The sequence below is a fragment of the Salvelinus alpinus genome, chromosome 3 (assembly GCF_045679555.1).
Source record: "Salvelinus alpinus chromosome 3, SLU_Salpinus.1, whole genome shotgun sequence".
Taxonomy (NCBI): Eukaryota; Metazoa; Chordata; class Actinopteri; order Salmoniformes; family Salmonidae; genus Salvelinus; species Salvelinus alpinus.
The window spans coordinates 54,359,430-54,379,756 of record NC_092088.1 but is presented as its reverse complement, the minus strand read 5'-3'; the positions used below and the strand labels follow the sequence as shown (position 1 = coordinate 54,379,756).

Sequence of the window (20,327 nt, the reverse complement as noted above, 5' to 3'; positions counted from 1 at the left end):
ACAAATGTACTCTGTGACAAAAAAAGCCAACATCTCCATATTTTCTGAAAGTGGACTGGGTGTTGTTGGCTTAGGAACACGTGAAAAGTGTCAGCTGCAATCTATGTGAGAGCCCTTTGACAAAGCTACCCATCGTAACCAGGAGCATATGCATGAATGTGAAACAAAAAAAGAAAGAGCAAAAAAAAAAAAAGTCAGAGAGGAAAGAGTGTGTTATTCTGAGGTACTACAGGCATCGTCCACACGCTCATGAGGCCGCTCACCGTCACATAACTTCCTGAACATAGACTGGGGATCAAACAGTTCAGCCATGAGAAACATGAACCATCTGCATCGCCTAATGGAGACCTGCTGACTGGTGGTTTACATTAGAAACTAAAATCTCAGAAAACCATCCATCTCCAAAACACAGAGATCTGTCCTTGTCCTTCAATTTCCTTGTTTTCACAAAGGTCCTGTCGTGATTATTTGTTTTAACGCGTACCAGGGGCTCGTGTTTTTAGGTGGAAAAGGAATGAACTCAGACTGTCTTGGACACGTGAGCACCCTATGAATGTTCCCTCATACAGTATGAAGCTGCTCCATGTTCTTCATTGACTCCAGTGGTTATGCAAGGACCTCCAAACCTCACATGGGAACCCATGCAGAGAGAGACAATATGCTTTGAGCAGATGTCCATGTCGATAAAAAGTTTGGATGGAAACCTGGTTATGTGAATAAAGTCTAATAAAAAAATGTAATGACAGACCTGATGGGAACTTAGATTCACGCAATGATATGTTTTGTGGTCCTCTCACTACGACTCAGGAAAGCATGCAGTTTATTAGGCTCAAGATGAAATAAGTTACGATGAACTTCACATGGTGGTAAAAGTATGTTTGGTTTTTGGCATAATGGAGCCCATGTCATCCAAAGTTTTCCAAAAAGCACCTGGATGATCATCAAGACCTTTGGAAGAATATTCTATGGACAGATGATTCAAAAGTATAACTTTTTGGATGACGTGGGTCCCATCATGCCTGGCGAAAACCAAACTGCATTCCACTGTAAGAACCTCATACCAAGAGTCAAGTATGGTGGTTGTAGTGTGATGGTTTGGGGATGCTTTGCTGCCTCAGAACCTGGATGACTTGCCTTAATAGAAGGAACCATGAAATAGAAGGAACCATGAATTCTCCAACGTATCAGAGACTTCTACAGGAGAATGTCAGGTCATCCATCTGGGAGCCGAAGCTGAAGCGCAGCTGGGTCACGCAGCAAGACAATGATCCAAAACACACAATCATGTCTACATTAAAATGGCTAAAATGAACACATTTGAAGTTTTGGAATGGCCTAGTCAAAGTCCAGACCTAATCCCAATTGAGACGTTGTAGCAGGACTTGAAACGAGAAGTTCATACTTAAAAACTCACAAATGTCGCTGAGTTACAGCAGTTCTGCATGGAAGAGTGGGACAAAAATCCTCCACAGCGACGTGAGAGACTGATCAACAACTACAGAAAGCGTTTGGTTTTAGTCATTGCAGCTAAAAGGTGGCACAACCAGTTATTGAGTGTAAGGGGGCATTTACCTTTTCACACAGGGACATTGGGTGTTGCATAACTTTGTTTTTTAAATAAATTGAAGATCTGATAATTCAGTATCAAATATGAGTGGGGAAAAGGGACAAATGCCTTTTCACGTGACTGTATGTGATCATATACAAATGTAAGCAAGGTTTGAAATGATTGTTTTAGTCAAATATTATATCAGTTTGGGCTTTTTTGCAGTCTACAAATTATTCGTAATTATGTTCCGGCCCCCTGATCAACCGCTCAAGAAAAAGATTGTGGCTGAATCCTAGATAATGAACACTATTTCAATGAAGAACACAGCCTTCATTCTGCAATTTTCTATCTTAATCCAGTACATTATTCATAGAGGAAATGTCAAAATTCTTCCATATGTTTGGGAAGTGTACGCCTGCTTGGCATCCTCCAAACTGACCGACAGACTTTCCAGAGCCAGTCTGAAACACCTGTTGGGCAGTGCTAGTTGAACATGTGCATTTTCACTCCAGTATGACACACTCTTAAAGACCACTGATGGTTGAGTGGATGGCCCTTCAAGCATCACTGAGTGTCTCAAACATACTATAATCAAAATACAAATATGGAAAGTGAAGTGGAGCATAAAGAATAGTTCACAATCTTACTTTGGGCCAACAATATGAAGATGAGGATAAATATTTTTGCAGTTATTAGAGGGCCCCATGTAAACATGAATAATGATTATATCTATTTATAAGCACATTTGACTGCTCTGGTCAATTCAAATTGCAAACATAAGATTTATTGAACCTTTGAAAATGTAGCCTATACAACATAACTCAAATATCTGGTCAGAGTTAGGCTAAATTATCCATCCCCGTTGTTTACACACCACATATGGGCTGATGAACTGCCATGCAAGCACATAATTATGCTATGTAGCATCACTGATTGTGGGGCCTATCCACAAACCTTACAAACATAGGTTTTGGAAGAAAAAAAAAAGACTTACTATTTTCTTTATTAAAAAAGTCTCAATTTAATCCAGTTGCTATGTCTCTGCATTCTTCATTGAAACCAATAAAACAAATCCACTACAGTATTGGCAGCCAAAAAATGCTTCAACGATATAAAACCCATTCCTACAGTATAACAAATGTGTCTTGTTGAGTTGCATTTTTCATTCTCTCACTAAAGACCTTGGCTCATGTTACTGGTCTTGGATATTATCTTTGTCTAATGGCAAGAAAAGCCCTGCCAAGCTAGAGTTCTCATGAAAGCCCTTGGCTGTGGCACTTCTAACCATTTCACAAGATAATACAAATAAAATAGAGAACCAAGAAGGTCGTCTTTTGGGTGAAGAAAAAAAAAATCTACATATTTTTGGATGGACTTCCTATCTAACGAACAGAATAGAGCAGTTTGTTTTCTGAATCGAACAGATACTGATGTATAGGATTCTAAACTGCTAGGACTTCATGTGGGAGGCGGCAGGTAGCCTAGTGGTTAGAGCGTTGGACTAGTAACTGAAAGGTTGCAAGATCGAATCCCCGAGCTGACAAGGTAAAAATCTGTTGTTCTGCCTCTGAACAAGGCAGTTAACCCACTGTTCCTAGGCCGTCATTGTAAATAAGAATTTGTCCTTACCTTTATTTAACTAGGCAAGTCAGTTCAAATAAAATGTGGAAACGGTTTTGCTTCCAACTATGAGGACAACATGGTATACAGTTGACCTCCAATAATCTAGGACTCTGTAAATAACATTTTACAATCTAGCCCCAGGGATTTCCAAATTCCACATATATGATAAGTCCCACCTTTACCAACGTTCCACACCAGCACTGCATCAGAGAGACTGTCTTTTTAGCACATTCTCTCCATCATGATACAAGTGAGCATATTATCATACATTTTATATGAACCACCCCCGTAGTAGACTTTCACTCTATAAACAAAACTATGTGCTCCCACTCAACAGTATGACAAACACATCTCTGGAACATTTTGTTCATCATATCCATCAGGAATTTTACTCTGCGCCCCTCCCCCCTTTGGCTCTTTCCCTCCCCAATTTTACCAGTCTCATGGGCCAATAATGGGGTTTCTGCTTAATTCCACAAAATTATTTTGTCCCGGTGAAGAAACACAACTCGCCTTTTTATTCTCTATGGTGCTTTGAAATTCTTCAGGTACACCAGAGCAACTACAGTATGCAGATTTATGCATTTCTTCCAAAATAGACATTTCCAAAACTAGACACATTCCAGGAAAGGCCAGGGAATGGACTATGATCAGATATGATATCACATGATACAATGGATACAGGGATTGTATGCTGTAGCATAGCAACATGCAATGCAACACAAAAGTTATGAGATGATCACTGCCCTTTGTTGCATCCAATCAGGAAATGTATGCCTCAGTAAAGGCCAGGCATGTTTGGAAAGCCAGTTAATACAAATCAGATCAAAACCCTATTAAAGGGATGTCAAATAATTGTGATGAAACTGACAACCAAATGTTTATAGATATATGCAATTATATAGATTCCCTAAGTCCAAACTTTACAGGCAATTACATTTTTTGCCACCCTCTATTTCTTCTCTATAGGGTCTTGTTCAGGAACTTGCTTCCTTTCCATAGTTGCGGTTCTTGGCAAGGCCATACAGATGGGAGTGATTTCTGACAGACCACACACCATTTTAAGGGTGGATAGCGTTTATTTTTATGAAGGGCCCAGCAAATACCTCTCAAATGGGTCAGCTATTTGCACAAATTATGTTAACTATACATTTAACGTTCCACTCTTCAGTCTTTCTGCTACTGTGCCCTTTTCAAGTAATGCATACATTTAGCATTGTGATCAGTTTCATTACATATTACACTGATTGGATCTTGCAGGAGGGTCAGATACATACGTAGTGCTATAACCCAAATCGAACTGGATGTCATTTTGGGAATGTCATCAAAAACAGTCACATGTGCTTTGTGAGAGTATACAATGCCTGTAGAAAGTCTACACTCCCCTTGGATTTCTTCACATTTTATTGTGTTAAAAAGTGGGATTCAAATTGATTTAGTAATTTTTTGTCAACGATCTACACAAAATACTTGAATGTCAAAGTGGATGAAAAATTCACATTTTTAAAAGATTAAGGAAAAATAAAACCCTAATACGCCTTGATTAGGTAAGTCTTCACCCCCCAATACATGTTAGAATCACCGTTGGCAGCGAATACAGCTGTGATTCTTCTTGGGTAAGTCTCATAAGAGCTTTACACACCTGCATTGTGCAATATTTGCCCATTATGATTTTTTAAAAATCTTCAAGCTCTGTTAAGATGTTGGGGATCATGGCTAGATAGACATTTTCAAGTCTTGCCATAGATTTTCAACCAGATTTAAGTCAAAACTGTAGCTTGGCCACTCAGGAACATTCCCTGTCTTCTTGGTAAGCAACTCCAGTATAGATCTGGCTTTGTGTTGTAGGTTATTGTCCTGCTGATGGTGAATTCCTCTCCCAGTATCTGGTGAAAAGCAGACTGAAACAGGTTTTCCCCTAGGATTTTGTCTGTGCTAAACCATCCTGTTTCTTTCATCTTAAAAAACTCCAGTCTTTGCAGATGTCAAGAATACTCATACCTAGGGCTGTTGTGACCGTATTACCGCCACACCGGCGGTCACCAGTCATGAAGGCAGTCAAATTCCATGTGACCGTTTAGTCACGGTAATTAGGCTTCTCCAAGCTGTGATGCTGCTGATGGTCATTAGTAGATAACTCCCTGGTACTCAGCACTCTATCATCCCTCTAATTGAACTAGTGTAGCCCACAGCCATTTGGCATAGCCAGATCAGGACCAAACGTAAGAACAATTCAGAGTATGCTATTCTGTTCTTCTGAAATAGACTACATTTTCTTCATATCATGCTTCTTTAGACCTGTCGAAAATAAAGAATGGATTTATTGTGAAGGTGCAGGCTATATTACATGGATTTATTAGACTTTTTAAAATGTAGATCTGCATCAGTGGCTTGTAGGCTATGTGTGGAAGCCAGAAAATGCTAAATGTGTTTATGTTAATTAACGGTCAATTACCGTGAGACCGACAGCTATTTGCTTGACAATCACCGACTGATGAAATTTCGTGACCGCCACAGCCCTACACATACCATGATGCAGCCACCACCATGCTTGAAAATAAGGAGGCAGTTACTCTGTGATGTGTTGTGTTGGATTTGACTCAAACATAAGACTTTGAATTTAGGTCAAAAAGTTGTGTTTTTTTGCAGTTTTATTTTAGTGCCTTTTATTTTAATGCATACATATGCATGTTTTGGAATATTTGTATTCTTCTTTTCACTCTGTCATATAGGTCATTAAGGTAAAGTCACTACAATGTTGTTGATCCATCCTCAGTTTTCTCCCATCACAGCCATTGAACTCTGCCATAGCTGTTTAAAAAATGGCCTCGGGTGACATCCCTAAGCAGTTTTGTTCCTGTCCTGCAACTCAATTCAGAAGGACAACTGCATCTTTGATGTGCCTGGGTGGTTTAATACATCATCCACAGCATAATTATTAATTTGACCATGCTTGAAGAGATATTTAATGTCTGATTTGTTATTGTTACCCATCACTGCCCTTCTTTATGAGGCTTTTAAAAATCTCCCTGGTCTTTGTAGTTGAATCTGTGCTTGAAATCCAATACTTGACTGAGGTACCTTACAGATGTTGTATGTACTGTATGGGGCACAGAGGAAGGGGTAGTCATTCAAAATCATGTCACACACTATTATTTCACACAGTGAGTCCATATAACTTATTTGTATTTATTATGGATCCCCATTAGCGGCTGCAGCTACTCTTCCTTATTATGGGATTTATTAAGCAAAATGTTACTTCTAAACTAATTTAGGCTTGCCTAAACAAATGGGGTGAATACTTATGCAACGACTATATTTTAGTTATTTAATTTGTTATTCATTTGTAAACGTTTGTAGAATTTTCTTCTCACTTTGACATCATGGAGTAATTTGTGTATCATGGAGTAATGAAATCTATTTCAATCCCACTTCGTAATGCAACAAAAAGGTTCAAGAGGGTGTAGACTTTCTGTAGAGTTTTCTATGTGTGTGTGAGGCACGGTGGCAATCAACATGGATGGAGTGGACTGTCTTCCTGTATCACTGTTGATTCAGCTGTGTGTGTGTGTGTGCGCGTGTGTGTGTGTGTGTGTGTGAGAGAGAGAGAGAGAGATAGATAGACAGAGGGTTTAGGGGTTAAAGGGATGGGGTGGGTGTTCTCCTGTTTCAGCTGAGAGTCTTAGTTAGTGATCCATCCACTGTTTTCTTCCCATGAGACTGATCGCATGAATTTAACATGTGCCAACAATCCATGTGCTAACTCTCACGAGCTCCATTATGTTTGGGGAGAAGACCTTTACCTTAAGGTGTTCAACTAATATGTGCATAGTTCAAAAGACTATCCTAAATTAGGAGCAACTGCACAATATCTGCTACTTTTTAAAACATAAAACGTTTTCAAGTACTTAGAGGAACCAACCAATTTAGAATGGTTTGCTGTAATGGACACCTCGCAAAGTCAGCAACTTCACTTAAATAATCATACAATTAATTCCTTCATTGCGATGTGATGACTAATTTTCACCCTTTCTTCACTTTCTTCCTCTACCTTGCCAGCAGCATACCACCCTGCATACCACTGCTGGCTTGCTTCTGAAGCTAAGCAGGGTTGGTCCTGGTCAGTCCTTGGATGGGAGACCAGATGCTGCTGGGAGTGGTGTTGGAGGGCCAGTAGGAGGCACTCTTTCCTCTGGTCTAAACAAAAAAAAAAGATCCCAATGCCCCAGGGCAGTGATTGGGGACACTGCTCTGTGTAGGGTGCCGTCTTTCGGATGGGACGTTAAACGGGTGTCCTGACTCTGAGGTCATTAAAGATCCCATGGCACTTATCGTAAGAGTAGGGGTGTTAACCCCGGTGTCCTGGCTAAATTCCCAATCTGGCCCTCAACCATCACGGTCACCTAATAATCCCCAGTTTACAATTGGCACATTCATCCCCCTCCTCTCCCCTGTAACTATTCCCCAGGTCGTTGCTGCAAATGAGAACGTGTTCTCAGTCAACTTACCTGGTAAAATAACGGTGAAATAAAATAAATAAAAATAAATCCCTCAAGTCTCTACCAAAATAATCAAAAGATTTTCCTTTCTCACCCACTAGACAGCACAAAACTACAGGGCGGTGTTGTACTTCTAAAATAATGAAGTAGAATCCTTCTGGCCTCAGATCAGAGTGCATCAATGCTCGTTTATCAAGCTGGCGTTGTTTACAAAACCACAGCCGAGGGATGAGGGAGGGAGGGACTGGCTCAGCACTCAAATGAATGTGACTGAAGCCTCCACTAAAGCTCTGTGGTCCATAGTCTACCAGTCCAACTCTTCACAGTCCAATAGCCCACCAATCCAACATGCCAAAAGGTTTAATGGTCCACGATCTACCAGTCAAACTATTCACCGTCCAAACATCGTATGGTCCAACAGCCTGTCGAACTGTTCAATGGTCCATGGTCTTTGAGTTAAATTGTCAAGTAGTTTCCACAATACATAATAGCCTACACAAAGTATGTTGTCCAACAGTCAAATACACCAAAAGGTCCATATCACAATACATTACAAATGGTTTAATACACTGATCTGAGTGTGAAACAATGCTTGGACGCAGCATGAGGGGGAGAGAGAAAATGGGGATGGATGTGGTTGGGTCTGGTCTGAGAGCTGGCCTGAACGGAAAACAAACAGACAATGAGTAAGAGAGTGATCTACCACAGGGAAATGCCTGCAAGAGTGTTTTGTTTTTCTCTTACTGACCTCACAAAAACTTGCAGCTCATTTCCAAGGAACTGCATTCCGCACTATAAAACTGTATGTGCAGGTGTGTGTGGAGGGGGAATCATTGTGTGCATTTTGTGTGATATATGAGGGACTGCATACGTGTGTGTGTGGTACATGGGTGTGTTTGAGGGAAGGAAATGGTGTAAGTAAGACTTCCCATTTTCATCGACTTCAACATAGTCCAGACACCCCATACATTTTATTTAGAATAAACCGTTCCAGATGTCTACAATGTTTATTTTTCAGACATTAATTGGGTCTGTGTGGTGGTCATGCTATCGCAGGGAAATTCCAGACCCATTTGAACGGAAATTCTTCAATAAAAACTTCAGTCTGTGTTATTGGCCTTTTCCTATCGCCAAACATAACTATGATGAATGTACAATTATTGACCTTTTAACTTCTGACCAGCATAGTTTGGAATGGAACATTGGCATAGTAACGATTGCATGTGAAGACGGGGCAGTGGCTTTGGAAAAGCATAATTGGCAAGCCAAGGCACCACCTACAATTATGTCAGATAAGTTTAATTGAATAAGCTACATACAGTGCATTTGGAAAGTATTCAGACCCCTTGACTTTTTCCACATTTTGTTACCTTACAGCCTTATTCTAAAATGTATTAAATATTTTCTCTCTCCTCAATCTACACACAATAGCCCATAATGAAAAAGAAACAGGTTTGTAGAAATGTTTGCAAATGTATAATAAAAAATAAAAATAGGTTGGATGGGAAGCGTTGCTGTACAGCTATTTTCAGGTCTCTCCAGAGATGTTTGATCGGGTTCAAGTCTGGGCTCTGGCTGGGCCACAAGGACATTCAGAGACTTGTCCCGAAGCCACTCCTGCATTGTCTTGGATGTGTGCTTAGGGTCGTTGTCCTGTTGGAAGGTGAACCTTCGCCCCCAGTCTGAGGTCCTGAGAGCTTTGGAGCAGGTTTTCATCAAGGATCCCTCTGTACTTTTCTCCGCTCATCTTTGCCTCAATCCTGACTAGTCTCCCAGTCCCTGGCTCTGAAAAACATCCCCACAGCAAGATTCTGCCACCCCCATGCTTCACCGTTAGGGATGGTGCCATGTTTCCTCTAGATGTGACACTTGGCATTCAGGCCAAAGAGTTCAATCTTGGTTTCATCAGATCTTGTTTCTCATGGTCAGAGTCGTTTAGGTGCCTTTTGGCAAACTCCAAGCGGGCTTTCATGTGCCTTTTACTGAAGAGTGGCTTCCGTCTGGCCACTCTACCATAAAGGCCTGATTGGTGGAGTGTTGCAGAGATGGTTGTCCTTCTCCCATCTCCACAGAAGCACTCTGGAGCTCTGTCAGAGCTCTGGAGCTCTGCCTTGGTCACCTTACTGACCAAGGCCCTCCTCCCCTGATTGCTCAGTTTGGCCAGGACTAGGAAGAGTCTTGATGGTTCCAAATGTCTTCCATTTAAAAATGATGGAGGCCACTGTGTTCTTTGGGACGTTCAATACTGCAGAAATGTTTTGGTACCCTTCCCCAGATCTGTGCCTTGACAAAATCCAGTCTCGGAGCTCTACGCACAATTCCTCCACCTCATGGCTTGGTTTTTGCTCTGACATGCACTGTCAACTGTGGGACCGGTGTGTGCCTTTCCAAATCATGTCCAATCAATTGAATTTACCATTGGTAGACTCCAATCAAGCTGTAGAAACATCTCAAGGATGATCGACGGAAACAGGATGTACCTGAGCTCAATTTCCAGTTTCATAGCAAAGCGTCTGAATATTTGTAATACATTTGCTAACATTTCAAAAAACCTGTTTTTGCTTTGTCATTATGGGTTATTGTGTTTAGATTGCTGAGGATTTGTACTTATTTAATTCATTTTAGAATAAGGCTGTAACATAACAAAATGTGGAAAAAGTCAAGGGGTCTGAACACTTTCAGAAGGCACTGTATTTAGAGACAAAACACATGTCTAGAATTTATGGTAAAAAAAATTATGGGAAGGCGCCCGGTTTGCATTTCTTGGACATGAAATGGCTGTAGGGACAGTTAAATTAAATGACACAGCAGTAGGCAATTTAACTTCCCTCAAAACCAGAGATGGAAAATAAACAAAGAATTCTAAAATAAACCAATGTCCATCACTTAGTTAATTTAAAAGTATATTGACATACTATAGAGGGAGTTCAAACACTTCAGGAAACAGCACTTTAAACAGGAGCAGTGTCTTCAAACACTTTTCCATTTTCTTTCAGGCAATTACTTGGATGCCTATGCAATAACGTAGAGCAGACTAGTACAAACTCAACTGAGTCTTAGAAAAAAATGAAAATATTTGATGGTAACAAAGTATGACAACAAAGCGGATGCATGTGTGTATGAATGCGTTGTATCCATCTCTGTCTGTAGATGCTCTATGTGTGGAGAGTGGTCCAACATTGGCCTATCAAATGTGCAGCCTCAACCTGTCAAGCACAAGCCTGACTTGTGCAAGGGCCACGATAGTGTCAGCTGCATTTGTTTCAAGTCAAAATTATACTAACGTATCTGCAACCAGGACCCTATTAAACGAACACCAGATACTTTCATCACCTGAAGGTAAGTGCTCTCCTCTGGATTTGAACACAATCCAAACATAATCTAATAATACAGATTAGAGATTTACCTTCTGAAAGAAATCCTCACCACCATTGACCCGTCCCCCAGCGGCCGCTGTAGAGGAGAGGAAAAAGAAACAATTCATGAAACCATTAACTGTTAAATATACAATACTGTATAAAATTCACAGAGCCAAATCACGCTTCGGTTATCCAATGTCGTGGAAATGTGAGGATACCATGACTAAATCCCAAAATATACTTTTCAGTGGATCTCCATTCCTTGGGTATTGTCATTGGCACATCAGTATATCAAATTTTGGGATTTAGATAGACGTCAAACTTATTCTTGATAATCCTTATAATTAGATACAGCTTCCTTTTAACAAATTGCTGAACTTTGTATAAAAGGTCTCAGTGCTATACTACCATTATGGGTGATCCATCTTTTTTGGATATTCACACTTTTGGACAGACAAGGTCTCCTCCTGTATTAGTATGGTGCCATAAGGCTGGCATGAGGAATGTTAGCTACCAGAGAACTGACAGATACCTGGCAGAGCACACAATTTTGTAAAGATATCCATGAGTATAAGAAATATTATTTGAAAGACTTGCCATGAAAATATACTAAAGACCTCTGCTTCTGGTACTATATAATATGGGCAAGGAACAGTCTCCCAACCACAGTAAATATACAATCATTTGTTTCTGATACAGATTATTCTGCAAGTCCTTTTGTCTGGCCTGTGGCTTTTCTGTCTCCGCAGAGCATTTATCCGTCATTTGAGGTGGTTTCTGTATTCACTTGATGGATTTACCACATTTTCAGCGGAACTGGGTGAGGAGCACCACAGAACTGGTGTACAGTGATAAATAATGGCCTTGATGTAATGACAAGAATTAATGTAATGTTCTGCTTAGTATCACCTCTGGATTGCAATGCATTTTCTTTAGAAAAATTACAGAAAATGTCAACATTCAAAATTATTAACTGGCTATAATTGGTCCATGGAAACACACAGTATGTCCCTTGGCTAAATACTATAGGACAATGTCATATGTAGGGTTGCAAAAAAAACATCCACTTCCCCAAAATGTACAGGTTTTACAGAAATCCCAGTTGGAAGATTCACAGAATAAGCAAAATAACCAGAATACTCCAACCAGGATTTCTTTAAAACTGTGGATTCTTCTGAAAGATTCCAGAATTGTGCAACCCTAGTCATACGTCACCATGATTTTCTATTGAAATACAGTACTTTTGCTTTCTTGATATCAACATGTAAATAATGGTGTGGAGGGTTTGACAACTTGAGTATCAATATATCTGGTCCAGAGATTGATCCAAGTTGCTTCCCCACTCTGAAACATGGCCAGTTTCATTAGATTTAAACCTTAATATGCAGACATGTGCAAAGGTACCTTCTTAATTGTCCAGTCATGATCACCATGTGATCCATAAGGAGTGGTGAAATGCAATACTAGTGGCTTGACATGATTTGAAAGAAAACAAATATTTCACTGTTCATTCTCAATATAACATTTCCTCGGTAAGAAAACAAATGTAGGAATAAGACTAATGACCAACTGTTTTTTTTTTTTTTATTCCTCACAAACTGGCCCTTGGTGATGGAGTAATGCCTTCATAAAGTACATTGCACACATGCTTGTACTTACTCCCCCGCAAAAACACCTCTGCAGCTATTTCACACGAGGGCCTGCTTCATTCAGAACAATGTGGCCCATAAATTTCACATGAAATACTACTTTTACACTCACAGTCCCTAGATTAGTCTGAAAGTGGCAGCTTTCTTACAGGGAACAATATTTTTAAAAGAAAGTACCAATAGTTATAAGGGTTTGATATTTTAACAGAAGTAAAGAGCGACTGCCTATCAAAAGCAACAAAACGGCCTATGTGGCATCGATTCCAGTCAGAAACAGTTATTCTAGTGTCAAAAATTGGTCATAAAGTTAGTCTCGTTTAAAATGGAGTTTGTAACATCCGTGCGTCTCAAAGGGTAAATGAAGGTTGGGTTTTGATTTGACAATGTCCATTTGCCCAATAACATGGGTGAACAGCTGCGGTGATTGCACTCTATCCAGATAGCATAGACAGAGACAGACCTGTCCAGCAGCTCCAACTTTGTTTACATAAGACATGTCATACAATTTTTTTACTTGAGAAATACTGCGCCAATCACCTTAGTGTAAAAATGCGCAACTAAAACATCCTCGGCAAAAACGTCAAAATTAAATACAGATTTCTTGAGTCATCTTAGATTCATTCTGGGGATTTTGAGGAAGTGAAATAGGCTTCCGCGTCTACAATGTCAAACATCATTAAACAAAACCGCGAAATCGGTCAGAAACACACCTCCAAGACTGGAATCTCATTTTCCTAATGTCCAACAGACAAACACATGCCAAATCGGTATGTTCAGTGGCTCTAAGGAAATGCTGTGTTTAAAAAAAAAAAAATCTAAATGCAGGGAGCCTGGCTAATATACCATTAAGACATGTCGGCGCTGCCAGTATGCTGTGTATGAATAATAGGCTAAAATCCTCAAATTGGAATTGAAAAAAGAAGCGCAGGCTAATATACCATTAAGACATGTCGGCGCTGCCAGTATGCTGTGTATGAATAATAGGCTAAAATCCTCAAATTGGAATTGAAAAAAGAAGCGCAGGTTGGGGTCAGCATGCCCTGTGGGAGTTGTTGGTCATTGTAGATGAGGAGTGTGGTGAATCACACAGTTGAGAGGAGGTGGGAGTATTACTATTGGAGGTCCAAGGGATGAGGTAGATGGTACAGCCTATTAGGGCCACACTAGGAGATGGGATGATACTGGCCTAGCATGACTGACTTTGGGAAAGATTAAGCCTCTGGTACTGGGTGGGCCAGCATTATTGGAAACATACAGTATCAAATTATAGAATAACACCAACAGAAAGGAATACTGTTCAGTAAAAACAATACACACTCGGATTCATCAAAATACTAACATTGCCTTAGTTCTGTAGATTATAAGACAATGGAGACATAGCAGCAGGTGTACTGTAGCTTAGCATTTTCAGGTTTAGCCAACAGTTCTTTAAAGACACACAGAAAACTAGACAGAAATAAACCACACAAAACTCCGCTCTGTAAGGCTCTCAAGCAGAAAATGTGTTGATCAAATCTCAATGTCCACAACATAACATTTTTATTCAAGTGGTAGAATGAGAATTTAAACAGGGGTCAAAAACCAGGCCCGGGAAGGAAAGCCACTAAATCTCAGTGACTGTAAATTATTTAAGGTAATTTCCATGTAAAAGGACCCATGAGCACTAACATGAAGTTCATAGGAGAATGTCAAAATGGGTGTCAAATGAAAGCCTTTTTTTGTAGTGCTGAGCGATTAACTGAGAATCTTGTTATTTTTCGGTTTTTAAACAACTATTTGACCAAAGTCGGTACAATTATTTGAATTCCATTTTGTTCGTTTTTTTTCTGAGCGCTCAATTCACACATTGCACAGTTTCTCTAGAAATGAATCAGATCCAGCCTGAACTGTGCAATGTAGTAGGGAGTTTAACAGGCCAATATTCTACATAGTTTAGCACATAAAACGTGGTAATTAACTACAATGACCATAATCCATTGCGCATCTACTTGTCCAGTCTGTGTTTCTTTTAAGCCTGCTACAGAAAAGACAGAAGAATGCCCAATAATGAGGTGATATAGAAAGCAGCTGTTGCTTCGGGAAGTATCTCTACCTGAAAATACATGACCTAAGTGATTGATAGTTGGTATTCAGCAGTCATAAAATTATGCCTTATTTACATTGAAGAACTACAAAAGTGATTGTCAGAGAGCATAGACAGCAGCTCTATAGATAGATGACTTGAAATTAAATAAAGTCAGAAAAATAAAACAAATGTAATGTACACAACTATAATATTTTCTAAGAGTAAAGTAATGTGAATAAATTATTGTTAAGTGTAAGCAGTAATGGGCAGACACACTACAATCATGTGACTTTTATTAAATTGTTTTATTCTGTGTTGTTACAGCGTTCAACCCACATAATTCATAGTACATTTAATGTTTAAAAAATTATCGAAACCAAAAACCACGATTACTTTTTTAATAATCGAACCGAAACAACCTCAAAAAGCAGTAATCGCTCAGCACTATTTTCGATCAATTCAACCATTTTCCATCCTAAAAATGTGGAATAAGCAAAGGCTTTGATTACTTGTCAAACAGATGGAAAAGGGGACTTAGAAAACATCTACCAGAAAAAGTTAAGGTATTACAAATACACCAAAAAACAATAATGTTGAAGTAAAGAACCCTGCCAATAAACTTACAGAAAGCAAAACTAAATATAAGTGTAAGAAACATTGCCTTGTGCCTTGATTCCATTACCAAAAACACACATATCTTTAAAATATTTTCAAATGTATGTACCTCATGAGGAGAATAATGAAAGTGCACAGATGTAACAAGGTAGACCTATCAATTAGGTAAAGTATTGTTTACAGATACATTTTGATTATGAATTATTACGTGATAAAAACTCAATTCTGTTACCAAATCGCTAACAAATTTTCAGACAAATTGGTAAGCAATTTCTGCAATCAAATTGGATACAAAGGGAATTCATAGTAGTCACAAACCACAGTTGGGTCACCTGCTACGATCCTCCCTTCCAATGGCATACTGTTATGTTCAGCTGATAACATTTTTTATTTCCTCTTTCTGTCTTCTGGTCCTTTGTAGCTCAGTTGGTAGAGCATGGCGCTTGTAATGCCAGCATAGTGGATTCAATTCCCAGGACCACCCCTACGTAAAATGTATGCAAGCATGACTAAAGCCATCAGCATGCTTTAGTTCCGCTGGCGCCTAGCCGAACTCGGCTAGCCAAACAAGTGTGCTCACATACTCTCTCGAAAGACATTTGGTTGAAGAATGAGAATAAAATAGGCAATAGTACGGTTTGTCCATAATGAGATGCCATAGCCAGTACACTTCCTCAAAATAGAATGAATCTAAGATAATGTCAACATTTGACAGATTTCTTGAGTTTTTGCGGAGGAGACCTTAGTCGCGCAATATTACAATCTAACTAAGATGTTTGGTGCAGTATTTCTCAATGAGAAAATGCGCATGAAAACAAGTAATATCTCGTTGAATGACAAAGACTTTATTGAAGAATTCCTACTGTTGACCAATCACAGATGAAGGGGTGTAGACTACAGCTCCGAAACTCCAGCTTGCCTCAAGAAAACACTTAACGTGCCCATACAGTTGAAAAACCTCTTACCGAAGAGTGTGCAAAACTGTCATCAAGGCAAAGGGTGGGTATTTGAAGAATCTCAAATATATTTTGATTTGTTTAACACCTTTTTGGTTACTACATGATTCCATATGTGTTATTTCATAGTTTTGATGTCTTCATTATTATTCTACAAAAATAGTAAAAATAAAGAAAACTTTTAATGAGGTGTTCTACTCATTCAAGAGTTTTTACCAGTAGTGTACATTTACTGTACTAAACTCTACTTAGTGTGTCCTACTTTGATATCCATACTTGTAAAACATAGAAGTCTACGACTGGTTTTTGATTTTGTCCGGTCCACACCAACCATAATAGCCATTATGTAGAATAATAGCCCCAAATGCAAAGGATATGGCATACTTTTAGCTTTGTGTACCTACTTAAGATATGTCACCATGAAGAGAATGGCATTCTTACCCATAATTATGCATTTCTGTACAGTACAGATCAGGGACCCATGATCAAATCCCATTACCGGATGTAAATCCGCTTCACTTACTGTAGTTCAATAACCCAAAAATAATTCATAGCTGACACCACATTCTTTTGTATTTTAGCCCCTTTTTTCTCCCCATTTTCGATCTTGTCTCATCGCTGCAACTCCCCAACGGGCTGGGGAGGCAATGGTCGAGTCATGATTCCGTCGAAACATGACCCACCAAACCACGCTTCTTAACACCGGCCCGCTTAACCCGGAAGCCAGCAGCACCAATGTGTCAGAGGAAACATGTTCACCTGACAACCAAGGCCAGCCTGCAGGCGCCCGGCCCGCCACAAAGAGTTGCTAGAGTGCGATGAGCCAAGTAAAGCCCCCCCCCCCCGGCCAAACCGACCCCTAACCCAGACGACGCTGGGCCAATTGTGCACCGCCCTATGGGACTCCCGATCACGGCCGGTTATGATACAGCCCGGGATCGAACCCGGGTCTTCAGTGATGCCTCTAGCGATGCAGTGCCTAAGACTGCTGTGCCACTCTGGAGGCCGACATATTTTAATCTTAATTCGAAGCAGATATTTAAGAGTTTTTGGAAAACATGGTCACACAAAAAAAACTGAGGAAGATATTGCCAAAATTCTGTTACCAAACTTTGCATCTGAACAGTTCTTCCAGTAAAAACCTTTTTGTAAAATATTCAGTGTAAATTGTTAAAAGTAGTCCCTGTGCATAGTTGTTAGGTATGTTAAACTTTTAAATAAATGGTTTCCGTTTCTGAAAAATCTGAGTCTCAGCGCATTTGTTACCGTGGAATTGCCCTTAAACAAAAGCACATTCATCTAAAAATGTTCATCCTCCGGCAGACCCCAATTAAAAACAGTCTGAAATAAAACGTGAACTAGATCGAATGATTAAAGTACTAATGACAACCATCCGTAATGCACAAGAAGGACCATCAGACCAAAATACTCCAAGTCCAACTATAAATGCCTTTGAATCCCCTACACCGTAAATCCACTAGATCAACAGGCCTGTCACCATGTTTAAAGTTATTGGCCATTCAAATGTACTCCATCCTTCTATTATGAAAAAGTGGGAGAAATAAAAAACATTCTCTGGCATATGATGCAAGACTGTTGTAAAACAGTGTGCAACATCAGGGTTTTCTAAAGATGCTGGCAGGCAAATATAAACAGATTATGATGCTTTGAGATAAAAGGCTTACTAATCACACAAGTGGGTATGTGTTGCACTTCTTCAACTCAGCCTCAGTGGAGGAATACAAATACAATGTGTTTTCTAAAATACCTTACTCCGTAGCCTTTTACACTCATACCCGTATACGGGTTGAAAATGGCAGATTTGGGTAGGCTTGGGCAGTGTACAATATATACCACCGACAGGATGGTTTTTCAATACCATCAATATCGTTTAAACTATTACTTTGAAGTTTTTCAATACATTTTCATATTTGTAGCAATTTTTTAAAAGTAAATACCTGCAGTCAACATTTTCAATACATTAGGAGATAAAGCAGATCACGTTCTTTATGTGACATTATGAAGCTTACATAGTTCTCCAGAACAGTTGAGCCAGTCATGTATCTGTTTGTAAATAGCACAACGGGAGAAAACGGGAGCAGGTGAGTCCAGCTGTGTATTGACAGGGGTTGCGTTTTATATTGAAAGTCAGTATTGTTATGCTTCAATAGAGTGATCATGGACAAGCAACTATAGTTTTCATTCACAGAAAATACATTAGTGCAAGACATTCGGCAGAAAATAGCTTAATATTTATCAGACGACAACATAAGTGCTGCGCTATTTTGTTGGCAGCCACACAAGTAAATGAGCTTACAATGAAAAAGCAAGGTGTTTTTTGCAAAAACGATGCATGGTCATCATATTTCTAACGTTTAGGCCTATCGTAATCTTTCTTGTTCACATTCACTTGTAAGTGTCCAAACTCACCAAAAATGACATTCGGTTGCTCCTACCTATCTATATACACTGTACACTGTAATTTGTCTATTTTCATTTCTGCTGGTTAGCATATTTCACATGTGCTAATTTTGTTAGCATTCTGGTAATAGAAGCCCAAAGGGCTTTTTTTTCATTTTGTTTTGCGCCACCTTGTGTACTAAGCCGGTAATAACGTAAATCCCGGTGTGAGATAAAGTATGACAATATGAAAATCTGGATATCGCCCAACCCTACTAAAAAGTGCCTAATTTGGAATGCATTGGCTACTGCAACATGCTACAAATGACGTCAGAGCGCAGTCTCTGCACTTCAGTGCTGTATGGGTCTTGACTGACAGCCGTTCTGAACTTGAGCACCGCACTCAACAAGAAACTGCACCCATCCCTCCCGCTAAATTGGGCAATTTTTGCAATATTTTTGTTGTCTGAGTGAGGGAAATGCTGTAAATTAAGAGGAGTCAATGTATGTTCAAAAAATACAGTTGGAGTCAGAAGTTTACACACACCTTAGCCAAATACATTTAAACTCAGTGTTTCACAATTCCTGACATTTAATCCTAGCAGGAAATCCATTTTAGGTCAGTTAGGATCACCACTTTATTTTAAGAATGTGAAATGTCAGAATAATAGTAGTGAGAATTATTTATTTCAGCTTTCATTTCTTTCATCACATTCCCAGTGGGTCAAAAGCTCACATGCACTCAATTAGTATTTGGTAGCATTGCCTTTAAATTGTTTGACTTGGTGTCAAACTTTTCCGGTAGCCTCCCACAAGCTTCCCACAATAAGTTGGGTGAATCTTGGCCCATTCCTCCCGACAGAGCTGGTGTAACTGAGTCAGGGTTGTAGGCGTCCTTGCTCACACACACTTTTTCAGTTCTGCCCACACATTTTCTATGGGATTGAAGTCAGTGCTTTGTGATGGCCACTCCAATACCTTGACATTGTTGTCCTTAAGCCATTTTGCTACAACTTTGGAAATATGCTTGGGGTCATTGTCCATTTGGAAGACCCATTTGCGACCAAGCTTTAACTTCCTGACTGATGTCTTGAGATGTTGCTTCAATATATCCACAAAATGTTCCTCTGTCATGATGCCATCTATTTTGTGAAGTGCACCAGTCCCTCCTGCAGCAAAGCACCCCCACAACATGATGCTGCCACCCCCGTGCTTCGTGGTTGGGATGGTGTTCTTCGGCTTGCAAGCTTCCCCCTTTTTCCTCCAAACATAACGATGGTCATTATGGCCAAACAGTTCTATTTTCTTTCATCAGACCAGAAGACATTTCTCCAAAAAGTTCGATCATTGTCCCCATGTGCAGTTGCAAACCGTAGTCTGGCTTTTTTATGGCGGTTTGGAGCAGTGGCTTCTTCCTTGCGGAGCGGCCTTTCAGGTTATGTCGATATAGGACTAGTTTTACTGTGGATATAGATACTTTTGTACCCGTTTCCTCCAGAATCTTCACAAGGTCCTTTGCTGTTGTTCTAGGATTGATTTGCACTTCTCGCACCAAAGTACGTTCATCTATAGGAGACAGAACGCGTCTCCTTCCTGAGCGGTATGACGGCTG

The 20,327-nt window shown here is 39.7% G+C and overlaps 1 protein-coding gene across 8 annotated transcripts in view; it reads right to left on the bottom strand.

The window, feature by feature from the left end:
* LOC139570965 (protein bicaudal C homolog 1-B-like) overlaps positions 1-20,327 on the bottom strand; it is a 78,430-nt gene that overhangs the window by 38,586 nt on the left and 19,517 nt on the right. For all 8 annotated transcript variants that reach the window (XM_071393343.1, XM_071393342.1, XM_071393345.1 and 5 more), the window contains one exon: positions 11,078-11,124. In XM_071393343.1, the coding sequence (XP_071249444.1) occupies positions 11,078-11,124 (47 nt within the window). The remainder of the gene's footprint in view (positions 1-11,077; positions 11,125-20,327) is intronic.